Source organism: Panthera onca, chromosome C2, assembly GCF_046562875.1.
Source record: "Panthera onca isolate mPanOnc1 chromosome C2, mPanOnc1 haplotype 2, whole genome shotgun sequence".
In the NCBI taxonomy this organism is placed as follows: Eukaryota; Metazoa; Chordata; class Mammalia; order Carnivora; family Felidae; genus Panthera; species Panthera onca.
In genome coordinates, this window is record NC_138347.1 from 49,012,901 (window position 1) to 49,038,619 (window position 25,719).

General features: G+C 37.2%; 1 protein-coding gene across 2 annotated transcripts in view; it reads right to left on the reverse strand.

Moving 5' to 3' along the window:
• Nucleotides 1–25,719, reverse strand: part of IMPG2 (interphotoreceptor matrix proteoglycan 2) — a 97,351-nt gene that overhangs the window by 59,200 nt on the left and 12,432 nt on the right. The window contains exons 3-8 of one of the 2 annotated variants that reach the window (XM_078452970.2): nucleotides 19,259–19,425; nucleotides 16,048–16,079; nucleotides 15,919–15,942; nucleotides 7,904–7,950; nucleotides 6,911–6,993; nucleotides 1,035–1,196 (exon numbers count right to left, since the gene is read on the reverse strand). In XM_078452970.2, coding sequence (XP_078309096.1) covers nucleotides 1,035–1,196; nucleotides 6,911–6,993; nucleotides 7,904–7,950; nucleotides 15,919–15,942; nucleotides 16,048–16,079; nucleotides 19,259–19,425 — 515 coding nt within the window. Of the gene's footprint in view, nucleotides 1–1,034; nucleotides 1,197–6,910; nucleotides 6,994–7,903; nucleotides 8,864–15,918; nucleotides 15,943–16,047; nucleotides 16,080–19,258; nucleotides 19,426–25,719 lie in introns of those variants that run through there. The other variant, XM_078452969.2, reaches the window with a different exon arrangement.

The window sequence follows — 25,719 nt, forward strand, 5'->3', positions numbered from 1 at the left end:
GGACAGAGAGGGGAGATGGGCACTGAATGCCTCACCACACAAGAGAAAATCTACACAAGAAGGGGGCCAAGTATGGATCATTTTTAACTGAAAAAATCTTGAGTTCAAGTCCTATATAGAATTCTTCCAGAAAGTAAAGTTGCAGGATAGTCTAATGTATGATTCTTTAAAGACCTTTTTAAAAATACCTCCAACCAAGGCGCCTGGGTGGCTCAGTGGGTTAAAGGTTCAACTTCAGCACAGGTCATGATCTCACAGTTCGTGGGTTCAAGCCCCACATCAGGCTCTCTACTGTCAGCACGGAGCCCACTTGGGATCCTCTGTCCCCCCTCACTCTGTCTCTCCCCCACTCATGCTCTCTCTGTCTCTCCAAAATAAATAAACATTTAAAAAAATAAAAAATAAATAAAAATACCTCCAACCAAGGAACAGAGATAGGAAAATTTACTTTTCACTGGATACTGTTTTGTCCTTTTGGACTAGGTACTGTATACTACCCATGTGTTAACTGCCTCAAATTTTTTAATTTAGAAAAAGAATATTAAATATGAAATTAAAAGAAATTAAATTTAATGTTCCTTCAAGAAAAACAATACAATCCATGTAGTTTCTCAAAGATACGCATTTCTCCAAATACTGTCAAGTTAAAACCATGCCACAGAACATACTCTTCTTTGGCTGTGCAGCAGAAGTTTGGAAATAGTATTTATTTGTTAGCAGATGGCAAAGGTGTGAAAGGTTTTGCTTCAATTAAATAACTCATCTACCTTTCTGTGATCTTTTTACAGAATTTTCTGAAGAAGTGGCTAAGTTACAGCCCTCTGTACCAAGTAGAAGAGTTTGATTCCTTAACCCACCTTTAACCAGTCTTGTGAATATGGGAAATTTACAATCCCAGCAAAATTTCTTGTTGAAAGGAAGGAAGGAAGGAAGGAAGGAAGGAAGGAAGGAAGAGAAAAAAAGGAAAGGAAAGGAAAGGAAAGGAAAGGAAAGGAAAGGAAAGGAGGAAGAAAGAAAACCAAAAAATCACCCACCTCTGAAATAAACTCTTCTACAAGGTGCTGGTGCTGAAAGTTGGAGGGATCCTGTAGTTCTTCCCTATATTGCTCTCCCAAAAGGTGGATACTAAACTCTGCAATCTGCTCAGTTGCTGGTTTTGTGGTTTCTTCCATGACATTCTCAATTTCATTACTAATCTGGATTTTTAGAGAAAAGGCAAAAAAATGTCAATGTTTACTCATGCAACCAACAAATACCTACTGATTGCTATATATCAGACACTGTGCCAAAAGAAACTGCTAATGATGGCCTTTTATATAGTGTTTGACTTTGGAACTAGCTGGGTAGACTTTAAGACATAGGCTAATATTAAAATTACTGTGCATTTGTACATTCCTTTGAACACACAAAGACTGCTTCAGGGAAAGACCGGAAAAATTTCCAGATAACCACCAAAGTTGACCATCTGTGAGTTAAAAGAGTTGAGTATACTATTATTATCATCTAAAAATAGCCTAGAAGAGTTGTCCTCAAATTTTTTGGTCTCAGGACCCCTCGAACTCCTAAAAATCATTAAGAAATACAAAGACATTTGGGTTTTTTTTGGACTATCTCTATAGATATTTACCAAACAAAAAATTAAAAGAGAAATTTTAAAATATTTGTTAATTCATTTAAAAATAATAAACTCCTTGCATTGTAAAAAGTAATAACATATTTTGCAAAATAAAAAATTAACATGTAACATTGTTTACATTTTTACATACTCTTTAATTTGGTTGGCTTAATAAGAAGACAGTAGATTCTCATATCTGCTTCTACATTCAATTGGTAGCACTATGTTGTTTTAGTTGAAGTATATGAAGAAAAGTATTAAGGAAGGGAGAAATGTAGATACACATAGACATAGACACAGATATATAGATATATATAATATATATTTTGAATGTTTATTTTGTAAGAGAGAGAGCTCATATGTACATGCAAGAGAGAGTGCAGAGGGACACTCTGGGGGAGGGACAGAGGGAGAAAGAAAGAGAATCCCAAGCAGGCACTGCTGTCAGCACAGAGCCTGATGTGGGACTCGATCTCATCAATGGTGAGATCATGACCTGATCCAAAATCAAGAGTCAGACACTTAACCAACTGCACCATCCAGGTGCCCCAGGAAGGGGGAAATATATTAATAGCCTTTTCAAAATTGTACAGATACTTTTTATTTTTTTAATTTATTTTCTTAATTTACATCCAAGTTAGTTAGCATATAGTACAATGATTTCAGTAGTAGATTCCTTAATGCATCTTACCCATTTAGCCCATCTTCCCCTACAGCCCCTCCTGTAACCCTCTAATTTGTTCTCCATATTTAGAAGTCTCTTACGTTTTGTCCTCCTCCCTGTTTTTATATTATTTTTGCTTCCCTTCCTTTATGTTCATGTACAGATTCTTTTTAGATACTACACCAAACCCAACAAGTGGTAATTACTTAAAGATTAGTTGCTGTGTGGAATCTGAAACAGTATCAATGAACGTTTTGTATTCTGTAACAGTAATATCCAGGTCTTCCAGTGGCCAATGCTGTAACAATTTGAACAAAATAAATAACTGATTATAATCCAAAGAATAAAATAAATATCCATGAGTCCATATTGATAGAAATAGATGATTTAATAAATAAACGAGAGTCGACATAGTCTCTTATGGAAGAATTCCAATTAATAAATGTAAAAAGAATGAGGGAAATAAAATATCGCTACTAGAATGCTATAGTAATAACTGCTACATGGCAGATACACTTGAGCTCATCCAAGTTCCTCCATTTTGATACACAAGAAGAGGGGCTGGAATGGAAGAATGGCTAGCCTAAGGGCTCAGAGCAACCCAATGGCAGAGTCAGGAAGAGACTACAGAGGCTATGCTTCAGTGTATCATTTTTTATCCTTGATAGATCATATAATCAGACCTTCATAACCTCAGAATAGGAAAGAACCTCAATGATCCTACCATCCCTTGTGATGCTTGAAATTCTCTCTACAATATCCCTGACAAATGGCTGCTCATCTTCAGTTTAAATGTCTCTGATGAGAAAGAGTCATGATTTTCAAAGACAGACATTACATTTCATATGAAAAAGCTCTCATGGTTGGAAAGTTCTTTAATTTTTTTTTCTTCTTTGCCCTTCACAACTTGGTTCCTGCTTCCCTTTTCCAGCCTCATATTCCTCCCCTCCCCCTTTCACTATCTACTCCAGCCATGTTAAATTCCTACTTACAGACCAAGGAATGGGCTAATTCTCTCATATCAGGCCTGAGCAGTGTTATTCCCTTTGCTTTGAGACCTCAGGCCAAGACCCTTCACCTTTCTCTTCTTCTGGTAAGTTCTATTCACCCTCAGTTCAGACCTCACTCCCATCAGAAAATTTCTCAGAACTGCCCCCTCAAAACTGACCCAGTGCTCCTAATGTTCTACTTCATTCTGCATTTGCCCTATCATAGTGCATACCATACAGAGATTATAGTGCATGTTTACTTATCAGTATGCCTCCTAAAACAGTAACAGGCACATATCAGGCACATATATTTTTCTGGCATTTTTATTAAGGTATAACTGATATATAACAAACATACATTACTTTCAGGTATACGATGTAATGATTCAATATTTTTATGTATCGAAAAATGATCATCACAATAATTCCAGTTAACATCCATCACATACACAGAAAATTTTTTTCTTGTGATGAGGACTTTCAAGATCCACTCTCCTAAGTACTTTCAAATAAGCAATATAGTATTGTTAACTACAGTTACATTATGTACTTTACATCCCCATGACATATTCATTTTATAACTAGAAATTTATACATCTTGTCCCCGTCACCCATTTCACCCAATTCCATCCAAAGTTCTTAATATTAAGCCCAAATATATTTTCCTATAAGTTCCACCACTGATCTCAGTTCTGTAATCTGGGACATATATAAAAATTGTAGTCGCCAGATAGCCTTTCAAATAAGTATAGACAGCTATCATGACTTCCCTGACTCCTTTAGCTCCTCTCCTCCAGACATTTCTCAGGCTCTTAATATCTTCCTTAGAGTGTGGTATACACAAGTGAGGTCTGATCAATTAAAACATGATAGGATACCACCTATTATAACAGATTCTATATTTCTATTAATGCAACGTACAGCTGCACTAGCTTTTACTAGCTCTCCCCTAGTAACTGCATCATACTGCTGATTCATATAGAGACTAACACCAATAAAAACTCTTAGTCTTGTGTAATTTTACACAAAACTTTGCATTTTTCAATATTAAATTTTATCTTGCTAAATTTGGACAGAAACTTCCATTCCCAGTATTATCATAAAAGAAATATCCTTAGTAATATTGCTGCTACAGAAAGCCTAAAGTGCTGAATAAATATTTTTTAATGTTTCTAATGCATAGGTGGTTTGCAAGAAAGTTAAGGAAATCCTAACAGGTCAAGAAAAACAGGTTAGAAAAATCAAGAGAGATGAATCAGTGTTGCATGAGTACACAGTATATCTGCTGATCCTTTGTAACCTAGACTTTAGTTTTAAATGCCACAAAAGGGATAGGATAAAAAGTTAAAGGTCTGTACATTTTGAAAGGTCAGATCAAAGACTCCCACATAATGGTGAAGAATATAGCTACACTTCTGGTGAGCATAGAATAAGTACAGACTTATCAAATTACTATGTCATACACCTGAAACTAAAGTAATATTGTGTGTCAACTATACTTCAATTAAAAAAAAAAGATTCAGGGCACCTGGGTGGCTCAGTTGTTAAGCATCCAACTCTTGATTTCAGCTCAGGTCATGACCTCACAGTTCAGGAGACTGAGCCCCACATGGGGCTGTGTGCTGACAGCATGGAGCCTGCTTGGGCTTCTCTCTCCCTCTCTCTCTGCTCCTTCCCCATGTGTGCACGTGTGCATGCACTCTCTCAAAATGAATAAACATTTAAAAAATTTTTTTTCTAGAATAAGGAAATAAGAAATTTTCAGACAAGCAAAATCTTAAAAGGAACCAATGAGAGACTCCCACTAAGGTATTATTAGAAGCATATATTTCAAAAAGAAAATTATCCTAGAAGGGAGATCTCAAATGCACAAAAAGAGGGGTGCCTGGGTCCCTCAGTCAGGTGAACATCTGACTCTTGATTTCAGCTCAGGTCATCATCTCATGGTTCGTGGATTCAAGCCCCACATCAGGCTTCCCACTGATAGCTAAGAGCCTGACAGGGGTCTTCTGTCTCCCTCTCTCTCTGACCCTTGCTGTGTGCTCTCTCGCTCTCTCTGTCTCTCAAAAATAAATAAACATTAAAAAAAATTTTAATGCACAAAAAGAATTTTATGAAAATAAAATAATACACATCCAGGTAAGTGTAAAACAAATTTTATGTGAAACAAACATAATACTGTCTAACTTGTGGGATTAAAAAGAAAACTAAAAGAGAAAGAAAGAACAAAAATATTTAAAAACAGAATATAAATCAGTAAAGAGATTATTTGAGTAACAATGTTCTAGTGTTCCTCATTGCTCAAGATAAGGATTAAGATTTGAAAAACTTACATTTTGCTAGATTATACATTATAATTCATGGGGTAATTTATAGAGTATATATATATATATATATATTATATAGAATGTGTTACAAATATTATATGTAATAATATATTACATATTATGTAACATATAGGGTAACTACTAGCAAAACAGAAATGAGGTATACAGTTTCTAAAACAGTAGATGGAAAATTAGGAAAATAAGGAAAAAATGAACTGTAAAAATAACTTCGGGCTTCATTTTGAACTAGAGGTACAGGGATCTAATTCTTGTTAGGTATCTTTATACTGCTTTGTGTTCTTACTGATTCTATAAATTGGCTTGAAATTATCCTCTCTTTTAGATATTAATGTTCCAATTATATACAATTCAATTATGTACAATTCCTTCATGTTTATTATAGGGAATTCTATCTCATTCCATAAATGTTCCCATACCTAAACCATAACTATTGTGCTTCAAGTTCAGATCCATGGTATCACTTTTTATTCATTCATTCACAAATATTTATTGAATGACAATATTTCCCAGCACCATCTAGTCTGGACGAAGTTGTACAGAGGGTAAATGTATTGATTCAGGAATCAACTCAGGGGTCCAATACTACTACCAGCTTTGTTCAGTGAGAGGGAAGGTGGGGAGGCCGAGTAGGCTGATGTAACATGATTTCACAGAAGTTAAAATGTTGAAATTGGAAGAAAATGTGCAAGGTAACTAAATTGCATCTTTCTAGTGAATATGTTCAATCAGAGTTCGCACTGTATTAAGTAATATAAGATTTGTGAACCCCAAAATTTTTAAAATTCATATTTAACAAAATTTCTAACAAAATATTTCTATCTTCCTAGGCAGCCTGTGTACTTTCTTTTTAAAACTGAATGTTACAGAAAGTAAAGTTAATATTGTTTCATGGACAGGTTACTGTTAATAATGATGCATTTAAAAAACATGGTATTTCTTGATTTTCAACTGCATAAAACCTACATCCTTTTCCTCTGAAGAAGACAGGGAAATAGAAGAACATAGGCAAATGACAGTAAATTATGTCACAAAGCCCACAAGTGACAATGAGTTTACCATGATAATTCCCCAAGCACAAGTCATTTCATTTACAACTTGAAGCGCTCTCTTGCAAAAGCAGATTGACTCAACTCTCCAAGGAATCTTAGGTTCTTTTTAATATACTGGTTTTAGAATCTACATTTCCATAAAGGAAACCACATGAAGTTTTGTGCAGTTTAGCAGTGGAACATAAGTCTCTCTTAACCCTGTTCTCCATGTTAGAAACTAAATAACAAAACAGAGCATCACTCACACTCTCCCCAGGCCTCTCCTTGCTGCTCTCTGAGATACCTTCAGAGGTGGTCACCTCTGGATATGGAACACTGACAACAGCACCTAAATAGAAAAACAAAAACATGTACATGAACGTAGTCCCGAAGTCAGAATCATATCAGGAAATAACGAAGCTGACTTCAAAACCATTCCTGTAAGTCATTTGCTTTATCATCCTGGAAATTCAGTACATTCTAACCTTAAGAAACATTTGCATAGAATCTTCCTAGAACAGAAAATAATTACAACTCATTCATTCAAGCAACAAGCATTTAAAGAGCACCTACTATATGTCAGCCACTATGTAAGATTTGTTAAGGATACAGACAAAATTTTTATCCTTAAGGAGCTACCTAGTAAAGGGACAGATACTGAAAAATATAATGTTACCCGATAGGGAAAGTGGGTGAAGGTTGGACACTGGCTAGGAATTGATCATTGTTGAAGCTTGGCCTCATTGTGCTATTCTATTTTTTTGTATATGTTTGAAATTTGCAATAAGGAAAAGCTTTTTTAAAAAAATTAAAAATAAAAAAGCAACTTCCAATTCATAGGAAATACAAAAATCAAGGAAACATGTTAAAGTACACCACAGAATGCAATCAAAAAAATCCTTACTCAGAGAAACTTGTAGAAGACAAATGACAAATGGTGGAACTAGAAAGGTTCTACCTGTTGGCATAAGCAGTGGTTACAGAGTGTTTGCCTTAAAGTAATTCTTTAGGTCATACACTTGTATTAAGTAGTTTTCTGATTTTTATTATACTTAATAATTAAAGGTCTTTAAGTACCCACAACATAATGCCTTAAAATAAATGAAAACACAATTACTTTTTCTTGAGACTCTTGAACAACATATAAGGAGAGAGAAGCCTGGTACTTTTTAAATGTGAGGTGGAACGTGTGCTTGCTTACAAGATCATCTTAAACCACAAATAATTTTTAAAAAGTGAATAAATGCACAAGAACATACCTCCTGATGTTGGGGCATCACCAACAGGAACTGGAGATGATTCAGGGCTAAGGTAAAAAATGTTTAACATTAATAAAAATGATAGAAATATGTGGATATATTTTGGGGTTTATTTTCCCAAAAGGAACTCACTAGATCTCCAAACAAGTGTTTCCAAACCCAAGTACTGATTTAACAAGGTTTAAGAAATAAGAGTTTTCATAATTCATTTATCTTACATGTATTGATTTCTACTCAAGTAGAATCACCCTATACAAAGTACTTCCCTACTTACTATTTTATCAGCCTGTTTGATTTCTTCCCAGTTATTATTCCTATGTGAAATTATTTGTTGATTTATTTATCTACTTCTTTATCTCTGTCTCTAATCTCTTAATCCTCTAGAATGGCACTGTCATGGTAGTCACTGGACTTATGTGGTAATTTAAATTAACTAAAATTAAATAAAGTTTAAAATTCTGTTCCTTATTCATACTGGCCACATTTCAAGTGTTCCACAGTCACATGTGCCTAATGGCTATCATACTGGGCAGCACAGTAAAGAACATATCCTTCATCGCAGAAAGTTCTATTGAACAGGACTGCAGTTAAGAATATAAATTCTTTGAGATTAGGAATCTCATATTTTTACTCTGTCTCTAACCTAAAATAGTATCTAGGCATCTAGTATTTAGTAGGCACTAAATAGATATTTTTAGGATAAATTAATAAAAAATACTATTAGCCAGGCAGTGTACAAGACATTGGGAATATTGTGTGGACAAAACAAACATGATCTATTAAAGTTATAGTCTTACAGAAAATAGACAACAAATAAATGATTACAAATTTAACAAATAGTACTGGTAGGAAGGTACTTGCTGCTAAGGGGGGAAAAAAACACAAATCTCATCTCATTTGAGGGATCACAGAAATCATAAAATGTTTTTATTTATAGAAAGTCAAGCTTAGAGAAATGACTTGCTAACAGGCTACAAGTAACCAGCTATCCTTTAACCATGATGCTCTGCAACTAGAAGAAAAAATCTAAACAATTGGAAAAGTCCCTCCTCCAAAGGAAAGAAAATAGGTTTCTGCAAGTCCAAATTTCCACATACCCCCAAAATATAAAATTTAAAGTATAGTAATTTTAGGAAGTTTTAGAACTTTAAAGTTTGTGGATATGTCCTAAGGGAAAAGGGATATTCCACTAAACTTTTACAAACGAGTTGGATGGTGATTATATCTATTGGATGCTGATGACATTACTGTTAAGAGTTGAAAACTGTCTTCAACTTTACAAAAGTCAGCTTCCTAAGGTGATGTGAGTACAGTCAAAAATGTCTCCCTCACAGACTTGCCAATGTGCCAGTGACTCCCATCTTCAGAAGCACTCCTTTAGATTGTCCTAGTGCTCTAAATAAGGTCATTGGGGGGGCGGGGGTAGGGGGTTACTCAAAGCCACCAGACAAACATGATATACATACTGAAGCATCAGTTTTACTTCAAGCATAGACAGGTAGGGAACTAAGTAAGAACTAATGTGTAACTCAAAACATTTTAATATTAAAACAAACATGGCTATATTGTGGAGTTGACTATAAAGTTAAAGTTAGTATTAAGATATTAAGATCTTTAGGGGCGCCTGGGTGGCTCGGTCGGTTAAGTGTCCGACTTCAGCTCAGGTCACGATCTCACGTTCCATGAGTTCGAGCCCCGCGTCGGGCTCTGGGCTGATGGCTCAGAGCCTGGAGCCTGCTTCCGATTCTGTGTCTCCCTCTCTCTCTGCCCCTCCCCCGTTCATGCTCTGTTTCTCTCTGTCTCAAAAATAAATAAACGATAAAAAAAATTAAAAAAAAAAAAGATATTAAGATCTTTCAAAGACATTTCATGACTGGCACTAGAGTTGGGGAGTCAACTAGGGCAATGTTCCCTAAACTCCCAAGCTTTGGTAGAAAATTCGAGAAACTGGGACACCTGGCTGGCTCAGTTGGTGGAGCGAGTGACTCTTGAGCTTGGGGTTGTGAGTTCGAGCCCCATGGTGTGTGTAGAGATTACTTAAAAAATAAAAAAATCTTTAAAAAAAATAAAAGAAAGAAAGAAAATTTGAGAAACTGAGTTTTTACAAATCTCATAAAGATTCTTCTGCTTTTTAAAAATACTATCTAGAAAGAATAACATATTAAACCATTACACTAAACCTATCACTTTTGGTTATTTTATAGTGCATTTGCAGGAAATTGCTTCCCAGTGAGATGTCATCTAGAAGAACCTAAGGAATATGACATCTGGATAAGTCATTATTATGAGTGATGAGTGGAGAAAGGGCCTAGGTGATGAGAAAGCATCAAGAGGCTTCTCAAGTTGCAGGGAATAGAGCTAAGAGCAAGTAAGATTCAAATGCATTTGAGACAGACATTAACATAATCAGGCCCGAATAGGATCTATCAGTTGTCCACAAAGTAGAACCCCTTGCCAATACCTTCATTTTATAGATGAAAAAATGAATAAAGCAATTTTTCCTGCATGACACAATGACTTGATATGGCCCAAGGCTATACTTAAAATTCCTAACAGTATCTAGTTCCCTTTTCAATAATAACACCAGCAGGAGTGAGTACACCTAGGGGCACCTGCGTGGCTCAGTTGGTTGAGTGTTCAACTTGTGATTTCAGCTCAGGTCATGACCCCAGAGTCATAGGATTGAGCCCTGGGTTAGGCTCTGTACCGAGCATGGAGTCTGCTTAAGATTCTGTCTCTCTCCCTCTGCCTCTCCTCACCGCACTTATGCTCTCTCTCTCTCTCTCTAAGATAAAACAAAAATTAAAAAAAAAAAAAGAATGAGTACAACTAAATTTATCATAAATCATGCATTGTGTTAAGTGTTTTATCATGGTTAACTCACTTAATTGTGTCAACAATCTTAAAAGGAAGATACTAATATCCCCATTTATACCTATGAGGAAACTAATATTAGAAGAGGTTAAGAATTTGCTCAGAGTCACACAGTTAGACAATAGAGGAGCTATGATGTAAAACAGGTCCATTTGATTGAGAAACCTCACTCTCATCTTAATTCCTCACAACATGGCCTTTACGTGAGCCATATTGACTAGAAGGGCAAACAACATGGTTGTAATGATAACAGCTTACATAAACTTAATGACCTAAAGGTCACAGTGTGTGAGGTCCCAGAAAGAGGAAAGGAAACCCAGTCAAAGTTGGAGAGCTATGGAGAGGAACCAGCTATGAGAACAAAGAGGTCAAAGCAAGACAGAGGGGCCAAAGCACAGCACAGTAACTAGAACTGGAAGTTGGGATGGCGTGGCAAAGAAACCAGACCTCACATGGTGTCAGTCAAATTGTCCCCCACACCAAATCGCATTTGATAAATAATAAGCTACAGGGATAAGGATGAAGCATAGGAAATACAGTCAATAATATAATAATAACCTTGTATGGTGACAGATGGTAACTACACTTATGGTAGTAAGCATTTTGTGATTATATAATTGTTGAATGACTATGTTATGTTGAATGACAAAAAGTTGTATGTCAACTATACTTTAATTAAAAATTTTTTTAATTTAAATTTAAAAAGAAATACTGCAACTAAAATAATAAGCAAATAGTTAATTAATTAAATTTAAGTTAATTCTCTAAGGAAGCATTCACAATGGAGAAGTTTGTTTACTTCAGCAGAACTAGATTTCACTTACTGAATTCAAATTAACATTATTTTAATGATGGTAAGTAGGCAACTCTCAGTAATTCAAATCATTCCAACTCTTAATCCCTCATTTTCCCACTCTCCTTTCAGAAAACAGCAAAAAACAAACACTTAACAACAAGAATCCTTTCAACATGTTCTCATTAGGTATGCCTCCTGCAGAGATCCCCTAAAATGTCACAACAGAACTAGAACACAGAGTTGTGTTGAGTTTGGAGACAGAAATACTAGTTCATTTCTAGGCCGAACCACAAATTTGAGGTTGTTCAGCTAAGACCTTTAGCTTCATACCAGCAACAAACAACCTCCTACATTGTCATCTCCTCAGCTCAGCCAGCACATAATTTATTACTTCACAGCTACTGCCTAATTCTCTCAGAATTCAGGTGAGACTGTATCAAAAGATAGCACAGCCACACGGAGCATAAGCATAATTTCACATCTAGATTACTACTCCCCTTGACAATTCTCTATACTCTGCTCTGCCCTTGAATCTGTTAACTGTGATCAGAACATGACACAAAAGAACTCAAGGCACAGAGCCAGGAATCCTTGTTGCTGGTCCCAGAAGTATCATTAACTTTGTGTACACCTTAGAAAAATATCTCAGTTGCTCTGGGCCTCAAGAACTTAATCTCCAAAACAGGAATACTTCCCTACCCTACCTATTTCTCAAAGGTATTGGTGAAAACTAAATGAAATATTATATGCAGAAGCATTACAAAAATATGAAATGCTAAACAAATATAAGAGAAAACAGAGGATAATGGAGCAGGGATATACATGTACCAAATAAAATAAAACATTTGCTTAAAAAAATATATATATTTGGTTTTGTGATCCATGATAGGCATCCTCAACTACAAATGTAAGTTAATTGATGTACAAAATAAAATCCCAAAGAACAGCTCTTATATTAAGAATATCACCAGAGACCTGATAATAAACTTGGGTAATTGGGCAGAAACTCAGTTATTCACTTAACAACTATTTGGTGAACACATAACCTAGTTGGGGCTTTGTACTGATTATGGAGACTATACAGGAAGTCCAAAAGGTAGGGGGTTAGGCATTGACTGAAGCTAAGTGGAGATGCTTTCAAAATATCCAGCTATAATGGAGACAAGTGCTGGAGGAGGGCCTTTTGTAAATAGGGAACATGGGAGAGATTTGAGCATGTTTAAATGCTCATAAGGAGTTAGTAATGGGAGAAGGTGAAGACTCAGGAGAGAGAGAGAAACAATGATCGGGAGATGTCTAAGAGGTGAGATCGGATGTAGGGTCCTAAGTAAGGTGAAAAATGATTTTTTTTTTTTTAAGACAGCGGACAGATGATAGTAGGAGAAGCTTAAAGTGATACAGAACAGAGTATTTGATGCAAGGCTTAGGTCAGCAGGTGAGTTAGAGTTCACAGAGAAGCAGCAACTTAAATTACAGAGAACTGTGATAGGAACAATAGTGGCCTCCACATCCTTATCCCCAGCACCTGTGAGTATGTTAAGTTACATACAAAGGAGGATTAAGGTAGCAGTTGGAATTAAGGTTGCTCATCAGCTGGCCTTAAAATGGGGAGTGTAGCCAGGTTTATCCAAGTGGATCCAGCATAATCATAAGGATCCTTAAATGTGGAAGAAGAGGCAGAAGAGTGTCAGAGTGATGAAATGTGAGAAAGACTTGACCAGCCATTACTAGCTTTGAAGATGGAAGGGGGTCATGAGCCAAGCAACGTGGGTGGTTTCTAGAAGCTGGAAAAGGCAAAAAAAAAAACAAAAAAACAGATTCTCCACTACAGTTTCCAGAAAGGAATGCAAACCTGGCAACATCTTGAGACCCACGTCAGATTTCTGAGCTATGTAACTGTAGGACAAATTTGTGTTGTTTTAAACTACCGGAGTCTGTGGTAATTTGCTACAGCAGCAATAAAATCTAACACAAGAATCTCAACACTGAGAATATGAGAGTAATCTCAAAAAAAATCATAAAAATAAATTTGAATATAGAAAAGTGAAGAACACATAAAGGGTTACAATGGATCACTACAGAACTCAAGTTGGATAGGGGAGCCTGGGTGGCTCAGTGGTTTAAACATCCAACTTTAGCTCAGGTCATGATCTTGCAGTTTGTGGGTCCAAGCCCCGTGTTGGGCTCTGTGCTGACAGCTCTGACTGGAGCTGGAAGCTGGAGCCTGCTTTGGATTCTGTGACTTCCTGCTCACATTCTGTTTCTGTCTCTCAAAAATAAATAAATATTAAAAAAAAAAGAAAGAAAGAAAGAAAAAGAAAGAAAGAAAGAAAGAAAGAAAGAAAGAAAGAAAGAAAGAAAGAAGAACTCAAGTTGGATAAAGATGGGCTTAGTGAATTCTTAGGCCAGCCACTCCCATGGTTTCACTCCCAGTGTTACCTAACCCCCAGGTCACCCCTTTCAGCAACTACCATGTTGGCAGTTTTCATCCCACCCCAGCCTCATCTGTTCTAGTTAGATGGGAACGATACTTTAAACTTTAAATTTCTCAATGTTCATTTATATTTTCATATATTGTTATTTTGTACATATGTTATTTTCTAAGCACAGTAAATCATATTTTCAGTTCCTTATACGTAGTACAGACAGTGCCTTATCAATAAAAATATATGATTCAGTGAGTCCTGCTATGATGCTTATTTGTGAATTTGTTCCAGTGTGATTAACACAGTAAGAAACGAACATAACACAAAATTTCTCCTTTATTTATGCATAATTTCATTGTGAGAAATGCTAGGAAGCCAAAGAAAACTGCAGCCAGTTGAAGTGAGCCACACAGGAATACACAAAACATACACCCACCACACCTTACATATCTTCTGGCTACCCCTGTGCCATGAGCCACACCCACTCTCAGATGGCGTTACAACTGTCCACCCTGTTTCAGGTAAGCTTCCTTCCACCACTTGATAATAACCCACAAGCCACAAACTTGCTAACATTCACTTCCCAGTAAACTTCAGAGCTTCTTCCAGGTTAAGTGCCATATGTATTATGGTGTCTACATACATCTTAACTACATACGATGCATAAAATGTGCCACCATTTTCATTAGTTACAATCATGAAGATTACTAGGACAGGTGGGACTCACCAGAGTACTTAGCTCACTGCTTGGGTGTTGCAATGGCAATCACAAGCAACTTCCAAGCTCTGCTTCTCAGTGGTGAAAGCCCACACCTAAGAAAACACATGGCCCAGCATCTAAGTGGGTGTTCATCCCAGACCCCAACAGAAACTCAGTGGTAACATTAGTTGTATGAATGAGTGAGACCACAGAGGCCCCTTCCCTCCTGTTTACTCATGTTTGATCTGACCCCTACATATGCCCCACTAACTCACATGTGTACTCCAACTATGCCTTGGCTTGGCCTCTGCTGCCCAGCTTGGATCTCCAGGCACTGACTCACCTAACTGGTTTTTCAATCTGTCTTCCTCTCTCATTTGAGGCATTGATCTGGACTGTCTGCCCTAATGGTGTTTTTCTATATCATCATTCCCACACTGGCATAATCTAGATACTCTGAGTATGGACAGAATTGAAATCTTTAATCCTTATACACTAAATTCCTCACTTCCATGATCTGCTCTGTACTGCTATTGCTCAGGACCCAGAAATGACCTTAATCCTAAACCTAAAGGCCTATAGAGCCAAGAATCCTAATACTGCAGGATTCATCAAGGTTGTGTTATTCCTATATTTCTTTTTTTTAAGTTTACTTATTTTTGAGGGGGGGGGGGAGAGAGAGAGGGGAGAGAGAGAGGGGAGAGAGAGAGAGAGAGAGAGAGAGAGAGAGAGAGAGAGAGAGAATATGAATGGGGGAGGGGCAGATAGAAAGGGAGACAGAGAATCCCAAGCACACTCCACACTGTCAGTGCAGAGCCTGATGTGGGGCTCGAAACCATGAACTGTGAGATCATGACATGAACCAAAATGAAGAGTCAGATGCTTAACCAACTGAGCCACCCAAGGCACTCCATGTTATTCCTGTATTTCAAGATCATAATCATCATTTCTCAGCAAAGTGATCCACACTACCAACCATCATTTAATAAACTATTCTCCACTAAGGTGTAACATTTTATAACATTTTTACTATTAGTGCATAAACCTCAACTTAAGTAGATCATTCCATATTCCATTTCCAGAAGTCTATTTTTCTCACTCAAGAGAAAGGAATAAGTCTGCCTCCTGGCAAGTTCAGAAAGTAAACAAGCACAGTGACTGTGATGGTAGCCTTGAATGGGAAGTGGCTTCAAGATGAGGAAAACAATTTGGAACTTACCCACAGCCCTGGTGACTGCAGGAACTGGCAAGAAAATAGAACAGAGCCATTAAATTGGGGGTGAGTCTTGGAATAGGTATGACATATCTCAGTTGCCAAACATGAAATTGGGGAAAAAAAGACACTTACCTGCTTACAGTTTCCTTTGTATATGTCATTTTCTAAGGAAAACAAAGATAAACATGACTGTGTGAGTTAATGACAGTTAATAGGCAGTACATAAAATGTACTGCATGGAAAACACTAATGCCCTAACATTATACTGTTATTTTACAAACCTATGTTGTTTTTCTCTATGGTTAAGCAAACAATTAAAGCAAGGTACTAATGATGCCAAGTTTGTTTTGTGACTGTGGGAATGTCCTGGCACTCAGTCTCTGTTTATGTTTCCAAAAGTTCCCGTGCTCTTTCTTAATGGGCACAGATTAATAGACTTTACTTGCTAATCATTCCAAAAAGATCTATAGATTGGAGATTGGTTGAGTTTTACATTAACCTTTCATGGACTTAGAATCAAAGTTTTTTGTGATCTAACATGTTTATGGAAACTCTCATACTAGAATAATAGGGACGTGTGGATAAAATAAATGCTAAATCTGTTTCTCCAGAATTCAGACAAAAAGATAAATTATATCAATAACTGGATTTCTCCTCTGGGACATTCTAAAGCAAATTGTCCCTAAGTTTCCTCTAAATTAGTGATTTTGTTTTGAGGCCAATATAATAAAAAGAACACTAAGTTAGAAGACCTAACTTCAAGTCCCATTTTCTCTTGCTTAGATATGAAGGCAAACCCCCAAATCTCTCAATATCTCCTCTATAAAATGGAAAGACTATTATTCTAAATAACTCTCATGATATTTATAAATAACTTATTGCTCTTCTTGCTCTACAAACTCTCCTAGAATAATCTCAGCCAGTCTAAATGCTTTCAATTGCCACCTCAAGCCAGATGACTCCTACAGCTATATTTATAACCCAAACCACTCTCCTTGGCTTCAAACCTAAATCAGGCAATTCGCATTTCACAGATTGCTCAAAACAACACATTCAAAAGTGAACTCAATCTCCCCACTACATCTACAAAGCTGCTTCTGTGCCCGAGTTCTTGGTCTTAGTCATCCAAACTAGAAATGAGGAGGCTTCCCAGGCCATTCCTTCTTCTCCGACTCCCATCTGACCTGTCACAGAGTTCTACTAGTCTTTTTTCCTATTTGCATCTCTTGTGCTTCCTTTCTCTATCTTTTGTCTAGTTAGGACCCTCATTTCCTCAGATATGCAGTAATTACTAGTCTTCCTGCTCCAGTCTTGTTGCCTCCAATTCACCCCATGGTGTATATAAACCATAATGACCTTTTTAATTCAAAACTGTCCAATCAGCCTCTGTGACTCACCTACTTATAATGTGGAGAACAAAGGCAAAAGAAATGTAGATAAATTTAAATTTTCTTATAACCTGCAGCCCATTGACAAACACTTGAGACAGGCAGAGTATGACATTTCTTCAGGAACTCTCAACTATTTTAATGTCAATGCTTTGCTTGAAGTAAAAACAACCTTAGCTTGACAATAGCTAGGCCTTCAGGATCCTGTGAGTCTTTTTTAGCATTAAAAAAATCTTTTTGCAAACTTCCCCTTGACTTTACCTCCCCCAAGTCCCAGGTATATAATCAGTTACTCAGGGCAATCCCAGGGCAGGTCTTCCTGCCCACAGGTCCTGTCACTTGTGCTGTAATAAAACCACCATTTTGCACCAAAGATGCCTGAAGTATTCTTTCTTGGCCAGTGGCTCCGAATCCTATTTCCACATCAACAGTTTCTTATCATCCCCAGAGTTATCTACTCTTCCAGCTTCCAGTCTGATCTCTTGTCACTTATTGTCTACCCTTCCCGTATATTGGCCCAAGTCATTCCCTATCAACATGTGTCTCGTGCTATCCCCCTCTGTCTAGACTGTTCATCCCAAACTCCTCATTCAGCTCACTTATACTTGTTATTTAAGATTCAATCCAGGTCTCATATCACCCCCTTTGTCTCCATGTTGTACTAAATAATCATTGAAAGTGTATTTCCAACACCTTTAGATCTTACCTTTCTAAAAGTTGCACTTGTAAAAAAAAAAATACCTTGCAATGTAATATCACAAGAGGCTATTGTTAATGCTAATACTAACTATACATTTGCTATACATCATCTGTATTTGCTGCTCCGTCAACTGCTTCCATAGTGTGGACACAACTGAGATGGGCAATGCTGACATAAATATAAATGTGTGTAGATATGTGTATGTGTATTTTTTTTTCAGTTAATAGCTATTCCATATTAGCCACTGCAATTTGCAAAAGTGGTAATGACTGAGAAGGAAGGCCCAATGGTAAAGGGTAAAAGAATAACTTTTTTAAAAAAGAAAACTATGTTTGATTTTAAGCTCCAGCCCATCTGGTTTTATAATCTAGAATAAGGAATAACTCTGATGCCTAATGTTCTTATCTGTAAATTGCGGATATTAGTAACTCCTTGTAGAGTTGTTATTAAATATGCTTTTAATAGGCTTAATATGTGGCCTGGTACATGGTACATACATAACTGGTAGCTATTCTCATATTTATTAATATTGAGCAGTTAAAAACATAACAGAAGAGGGACACCTGGGTGGTTCAGTTGGTTAAGTGTCCGACTCCAGCTCAGGTCATGATCTCAAGGTTCATGGGACAGAGCCCGCATCAGGCTCTCTGTTGCTAGCATGGAGCCCAGTTTGGATCTTCTGTCTCCCTCTCTCTCTGCCTCTCCCCCTTCTCACTCTCTATTTTCTCATCATGAATACATGCATGCTACATGAAAAGGGAAAGGTGGGCAGGTAATTTGTCTATATGCATGCTTATTTATCCTTTGCTAAGAATAAGATAGCTCTAAAAGAAGGAAAATAAGTAAGCAAATTCATTAAGTAGAATCATATTTATACTTTACTAAACATTTATTCAATGAACTATATCTTAGTGTCATTGGTAGCTACTCTGAATTGATAATATGCAAAACCTTGGCAAGAGTGACTCTCACAGACTTATATTCTTAGCCTAAACCTTTGCTGAGTATTATTTCCAAATATTTACATTTATAAACATAAGCCCGAGGCTCTTACTGGGTTAACAATGTTTATTTTAACAGCCAGAGCTAGGGATACAAAGACTCAGCCATGCCCTATGGCAGCTCACTCAAATAGCCTAATTCAACAACAAAAGCAATGCAGGTGTTTGGTGTTGCTCTTTCTTCCTTCAAGCCTGAGCTGTGTGTAGGCACTCCTACAATAGTCCAGCAATTCTTCCCTTGTTAGTACACTTACCTTCATAATTAAATTTCTATGTTCCACAGACTGACTAAAATTAGTGCCCATTTCAAATATAGTTGTGTTTCCATCCTCACACAAATTCATCCAGTAACGATATTCCTCACGTCCAGGAAGTCGATCCCAAAATGTCCGGAAGGCTTCCCAGACAGCTTCCTGACACACTGGACAACAGACAAAGAGGAATTTTTATGGAAAGTACTTTCAGGTTCTCACAATGATCATGAACCTATTTATTCAGATTTCCAAGGCACTCTTGCCCACAGTGTCCATTCTAGAAGGACATAGGAATGATTCTCAAAGTCCTTCTGTTTATGTATGTCCAGTTTAAACTTTTCAGATATGAAGAGAATGTGCACTCCCCACTCCTTTCCTTTACAGAGGAATTTAATTCACTTTCTAATAGGCAGGGGTTGTTTTTTTTTTTTTTTTTCCCATCTCTTAAAAAAAAAAAATCCACGTTTGTGCTTTATGAGAGTGAAGCAGATGTTGAAAATACTTAAAAAGGCAAAAAAATAAACAAACTGTGACATATCCATATGATGCAGTATTATTCAGTGATAAAAATAAATGAGGTTTCAAGCTATGAAAAGACATGGTGAAGACTTAAATGCATATTGCTAAGTAAAAGAAGCCAGTCTGAAAAAGCTACATACTGTATAATTCCAATGATATGACATTCTGGAAAGGGCCAAAGTATGAAAATTGTAAAAAGATCAGTGGTTGCCAGGGGTTGGGGGAAGGGAAAGACAAAGAGGTGAAGAACAGTGGTTTTTTTAGGGCAAGGAAGTCACTCTGTACGACTCTGTAATAATGGAAACATGTCGTTATACATTTCTCAAAACACAATACGAGCTCTAATTAAGAATAGTGTATCTGTCCGTTTTGGCTCATCAGTTGTAACAAATGTGCTACACTAATACAAAATGCTAATAAGAGGGAAAAATATGTGTGTGGAAGAGTGGCAGTATAGGTAACTCTCTGGACTTCCTGCTCAATTTTTCTGTAAACCTGAAACTTCTCTAAACATTAAAATCTATTAACTAAAAAAAAGATAGATGTAGAGAACAAACGGGTGGTTGCCTGAGGGGAGGGAGGTGGGAGGATACCAAATGGGTGAAGGGAAGTGAGAGATATAGGGTTCCAGTTATGGGATGAATAAGTCACAGGAATATAACGCACAGCATAAGGAATATAGTCAATGACATTGTAATAGCATTACATGGTGACAGATTGTAGCTACACATGTGGTGAGCATGGCATAATGTAGAAACTTGCAGAATCACTACCTTGTATATTTGAAAGTTATTTAGTTATTTATTTTTATTTTTTAATGTTTATTTTTGAAAAGAGACAGAGCATAAGTGGAGGAGGGGCAGAGAGAGAGGAAGACACAGAAACCAAAGCACATTCCAGGCTCTGAGCTGTCAGCACAGAGCCTGACATGGGGCTCAAACTCACCAACTGTGACATCATGACCTAAGCCAAAGTCAGACACTCAACCCACTGAGCCACCCAGGCACCCAGAAACTAATTTAATATTGTATGTCAATTACACTCAAAAAAATTTTTTTATGATATGAGGACTAAAAAATTAATGATTTTTAGGAGAAATGTACTACTATATTCAAAACAAATTCAGTCTATCTGCTAAGTTATTCCAAAGCATCAAATCTGAATGGATGCTAAACAGACTGTCTGCACATTTTGTATACATTAAGTATACTGGTTTCCTGTAACCATTTCATTGGCCAAATGCCAGACACTGTGGACAACAGACAGACTGAGATGGGAGGGAAGAGGAGCAGAGCGCTAAGGGAGAAAGAAGGATTTAAATGCACAGAGATCAAGACCATTATTTTTTTTTTCTATTAGCAGTATGTGCTGTGTACTCTATGTGCTAAATAACCATGTGATAGGATTGACTATTCCAGGTTAATTTAGCTCACTACTTCATGAAATAAGCTACTCCTAATTATACATAAGCTTTAGGAGCTAGAAATATTTTTTTTTCCAATATATGAAATTTATTGTCAAATTGGTTTCCATACAACACCCAGTGCTCATCCCAAAAGGTGCCCTCCTCAATACCCATCACCCACCCTCCCCTCCCTCACACCCCAAATCAACCCTCAGTTTGTTCTCAGTTTTCAAGAGTCTCTTATGCTTTGGCTCTCTCCCACTCTAACCTCTTTTTTTTTTTTTTTTTCCTTCCCCTCCTCCATGGGTTTCTGTTAAGTTTCTCAGGATCCACATAAGAGTGAAAACATATGGTATCTGTCTTTCTCTGTATGGCTTATTTCACTTAGCATCACACTCTCCAGTTCCATCCACGTTGCTACAAAGGGCCATATTTCGTTCTTTCTCATTGCCATGCAGTACTCCATTGTGTATATAAACCACAATTTCTTTACCATTCATCAGTTGATGGACATTTAGACTCTTTCCATAATTTGGCTATTGTTGAGAGTGCTGCTATAAACATTGGGGTACAAGTGCCCCTATGCATCAGTACTCCTGTATCCCTTGGGTAAACTCCTAGCAGTGCTATTGCTGGGTCGTAGGGTAGGTCTATTTTTAATTTTATGAGGAACCTCCACACTGCTTTCCAGAGTGGCTGCACCAATTTGCATTCCCACCAACAGTGCAAGAGGGTTCCTGTTTCTCCACATCCTCTCCAGCATCTATAGTCTCCTGATTTGTTCATTTTAGCCACCCTGACTGGTGTGAGGTGATATCTGAGTGTGGTTTTGATTTGTATTTCCCTGATAAGGAGCGACGTTGAGCATCTTTTCATGTGCCTGTTGGCCATCTGGATGTCTTCTTTAGAGAAGTGTCTATTCATGTTTTCTGCCCATTTCTTCACTGGGTTATTTGTTTTTCGAGTGTGGAGTTTGGTGAGCTCTTTATAGATTTTGGATACTAGCCCTTTGTCTGATATGTCATTTGCAAATATCTTTTCCCATTCCGTTGGTTGCCTTCTGGTTTTGCTGGTTGTTTCCTTTGCTGTGCAGAAGCTTTTTATCTTCATAAGGTCCCAGTAGTTCATTTTTGCTATTAATTCCCTTGCCTTAGGGGATGTGTCGAGTAAGAAATTGCTACGGCTGAGGTCAGAGAGGTCTTTTCCTACTTTCTCCTCTAGGGTTTTGATGGTTTCCTGTCTCACATTCAGGTCCTTTATCCATTTTGAGTTTATTTTTGTGAATGGTGTGAGAAAGTGGTCTAGTTTCAACCTTCTGCATGTTGCTGTCCAGTTCTCCCAGCACCATTTGTTAAAGGGACTGTCTTTTTTCCACTGGATGTTCTTTCCTGCTTTGTCAAAGATGAGTTGGCCATACGTTTGTGGGTCTAGTTCTGGGGTTTCTATTCTATTCCATTGGTCTATGTGTCTGTTTTTGTGCCAATACCATGCTGTCTTGATGATGACAGCTTTGTAGTAGAGGTTAAAGTCTGGGATTGTGATGCCTCCTGCTTTGGTCTTCTTCTTCAAAATTACTTCGGCTATTTGGGGCCTTTTGTGGTTCCATATGAATTTCAGGATTGCTTGTTCTAGTTTCGAGAAGAATGCTGGTGCAATTTTGATTGGGATTGCATTGAATGTGTAGATAGCTTTGGGTAGCATTGACATTTTGACAATATTTATTCTTCCAATCCATGAGCAGGGAATGTCTTTCCATTTCTTTATATCTTCTTCAATTTCCTTCATAAGCTTTCTATAGTTTTCAGCATACAGATCTTTTACATCTTTGGTTAGATTTATTCCTAGGTATTTTATGCTTCTTGGTGCAATTGTGAATGGGATCAGTTTCTTTATTTGTCTTTCTGTTGCTTCATTGTTAGTGTATAAGACTGCAACTGATTTCTGTACATTGATTTTGTATCCTGCGACTTTGCTGAATTCATGTATCAGTTCTAGCAGACTTCTGGTGGAGTCTATCGGATTTTCCATGTATAATATCATGTCATCTGCAAAAAGCGAAAGCTTGACTTCATCTTTGCCAATTTTGATGCCTTTGATTTCCTTTTGTTGTCTGATTGCTGATGCTAGAACTTCCAACACTATGTTAAACAACAGCGGTGAGAGTGGGCATCCCTGTCGTGTTCCTGATCTCAGGGAAAAAGCTCTCAGTTTTTCCCCATTGAGGATGATGTTAGCTGTGGGCTTTTCATAAATGGCTTTTATGATCTTTAAGTATGTTCCTTCTATCCCGACTTTCTCAAGGGTTTTTATTAAGAAAGGGTGCTGGATTTTGTCAAAGGCCTTTTCTGCATCGATTGACAGGATCATATGGTTCTTATCTTTTCTTTTATTAATGTGATGTATCACGTTGATTGATTTGCGAATGTTGAACCAGCCCTGCATCCCAGGAATGAATCCCACTTGATCATGGTGAATAATTCTTTTTATATGCTGTTGAATTCGATTTGCTAGTATCTTATTGAGAATTTTTGCATCCATATTCATCAGGGATATTGGCCTGTAGTTCTCTTTTTTTACTGGGTCTCTGTCTGGTTTAGGAATCAAAGTAATGCTGGCTTCATAGAATGAGTCTGGAAGTTTTCCTTCCCTTTCTATTTCTTGGAATACCTTGAGAAGGATAGGTATTATCTCTGCTTTAAATGTCTGGTAGAACTCCCCTGGGAAGCCATCTGGTCCTGGACTCTTATTTGTTGGGAGATTTTTGATAACTGATTCAATTTCTTCACTGGTTATGGGTCTGTTCAAGCTTTCTATTTCCTCCTGATTGAGTTTTGGAAGAGTGTGGGTGTTTAGGAATTTGTCCATTTCTTCCAGGTTGTCCAATTTGTTGGCATATAATTTTTCATAGTATTCCCTAATTGTTTGTATCTCTGAGGGATTGGTTGTAATAATTCCATTTTCATTCATGATTTTATCTGTTTGGGTCATCTCCCTTTTCTTTTTGAGAAGCCTGGCTAGAGGTTTGTCAATTTTGTTTATTTTTTCAAAAAACCAACTCTTGGTTTCGTTGATCTGCTCTACAGTTTTTTTAGATTCTATATTGTTTATTTCTGCTCTGATCTTTATTATTTCTCTTCTTCTGCTGGGTTTAGGCTGCCTTTGCTGTTCTGCTTCTATTTCCTTTAGGTGTGCTGTTAGATTTTGTATTTGGGATTTTTCTTGTTTCTTGAGATAGGCCTGGACTGCAATGTATTTTCCTCTCAGAACTGCCTTCGCTGCATCCCAAAGCGTTTGGATTGTTGTATTTTCATTTTCGTTTGTTTCCATATATTTTTTAATTTCTTCTCTAATTGCCTGGTTGACCCACTCATTCGTTAGTAGGGTGTTCTTTAACCTCCATGCTTTTGGAGGTTTTCCAGACTTTTTCCTGTGGTGATTTCAAGTCATAGCATTGTGGTCTAAAAGTATGCATGGTATGATCTCAATTCTTGTATACTTATGAAGGGCTGTTTTGTGACCCAGTATGTGATCTATCTTGGAGAATGTTCCATGTGCACTCGAGAAGAAAGTATATTCTGTTGCTTTGGGATGCAGAGTTCTAAATATATCTGTCAAGTCCATCTGATCCAATGTATCATTCAGGGCCCTTGTTTCTTTATTGATCGTGTGTCTAGATGATCTATCCATTTCTGTAAGTGGAGTGTTAAAGTCCCCTGCAATGACCACATTCTTATCAATAAGGTTGCTTATGTTTATGAGTAGTTGTTTTATATATTTGGGGGCTCCCATATTTGGTGCATAGACATTTATAATTGTTAGCTCTTCCTGGTGGATAGACCCTGTAATTATTATATAATGCCCTTCTTCATCTCGTTATAGCCTTTAATTTAAAGTCCAGTTTGTCTGATATAAGTATGGCTACTCCAGCTTTCTTTTGGCTTCCAGTAGCATGATAAATAGTTCTCCATCCCCTCACTCTCAATCTAAAGGTGTCCTCAGGTCTAAAATGAGTCTCTTGTAGACAGCAAATAGATGGGTCTTGTTTTTTTATCCATTCTGATACCCTATGTCTTTTGGTTGGAGCATTTAATCCATTTACATTCAGTGTTATTATAGAAAGATACGGGTTTAGAGTCATTGTGATGTCTGTAGGTTTTATGCTTGTAGTGATGTCTCTGGTACTTTGTCTCACAGGATCCCTCTTAGGATCTCTTGTAGGGCTGGTTTAGTGGTGATGAATTCCTTTAGTTTTGTTTGTTTGGGAAGACCTTTATCTCTCCTTCTATTCTAAATGACAGACTTGCTGGATAAAGGATTCTCGGCTGCATATTTTTCCTGTTCAGCACATTAAAGATCTCGTGCCAATCCTTTCTGGCCTGCCAAGTTTCAAAAGAGAGATCAGTCACGAGTCTTATAGGTCTCCCTTTATATGTGAGGGCACATTTATCCCTTGCTGCTTTCAGAATTTTCTCTTTATCCTTGTATTTTGCCAGTTTCACTATGATATGTCGTGCAGAAGATCGATTCAAGTTACGTC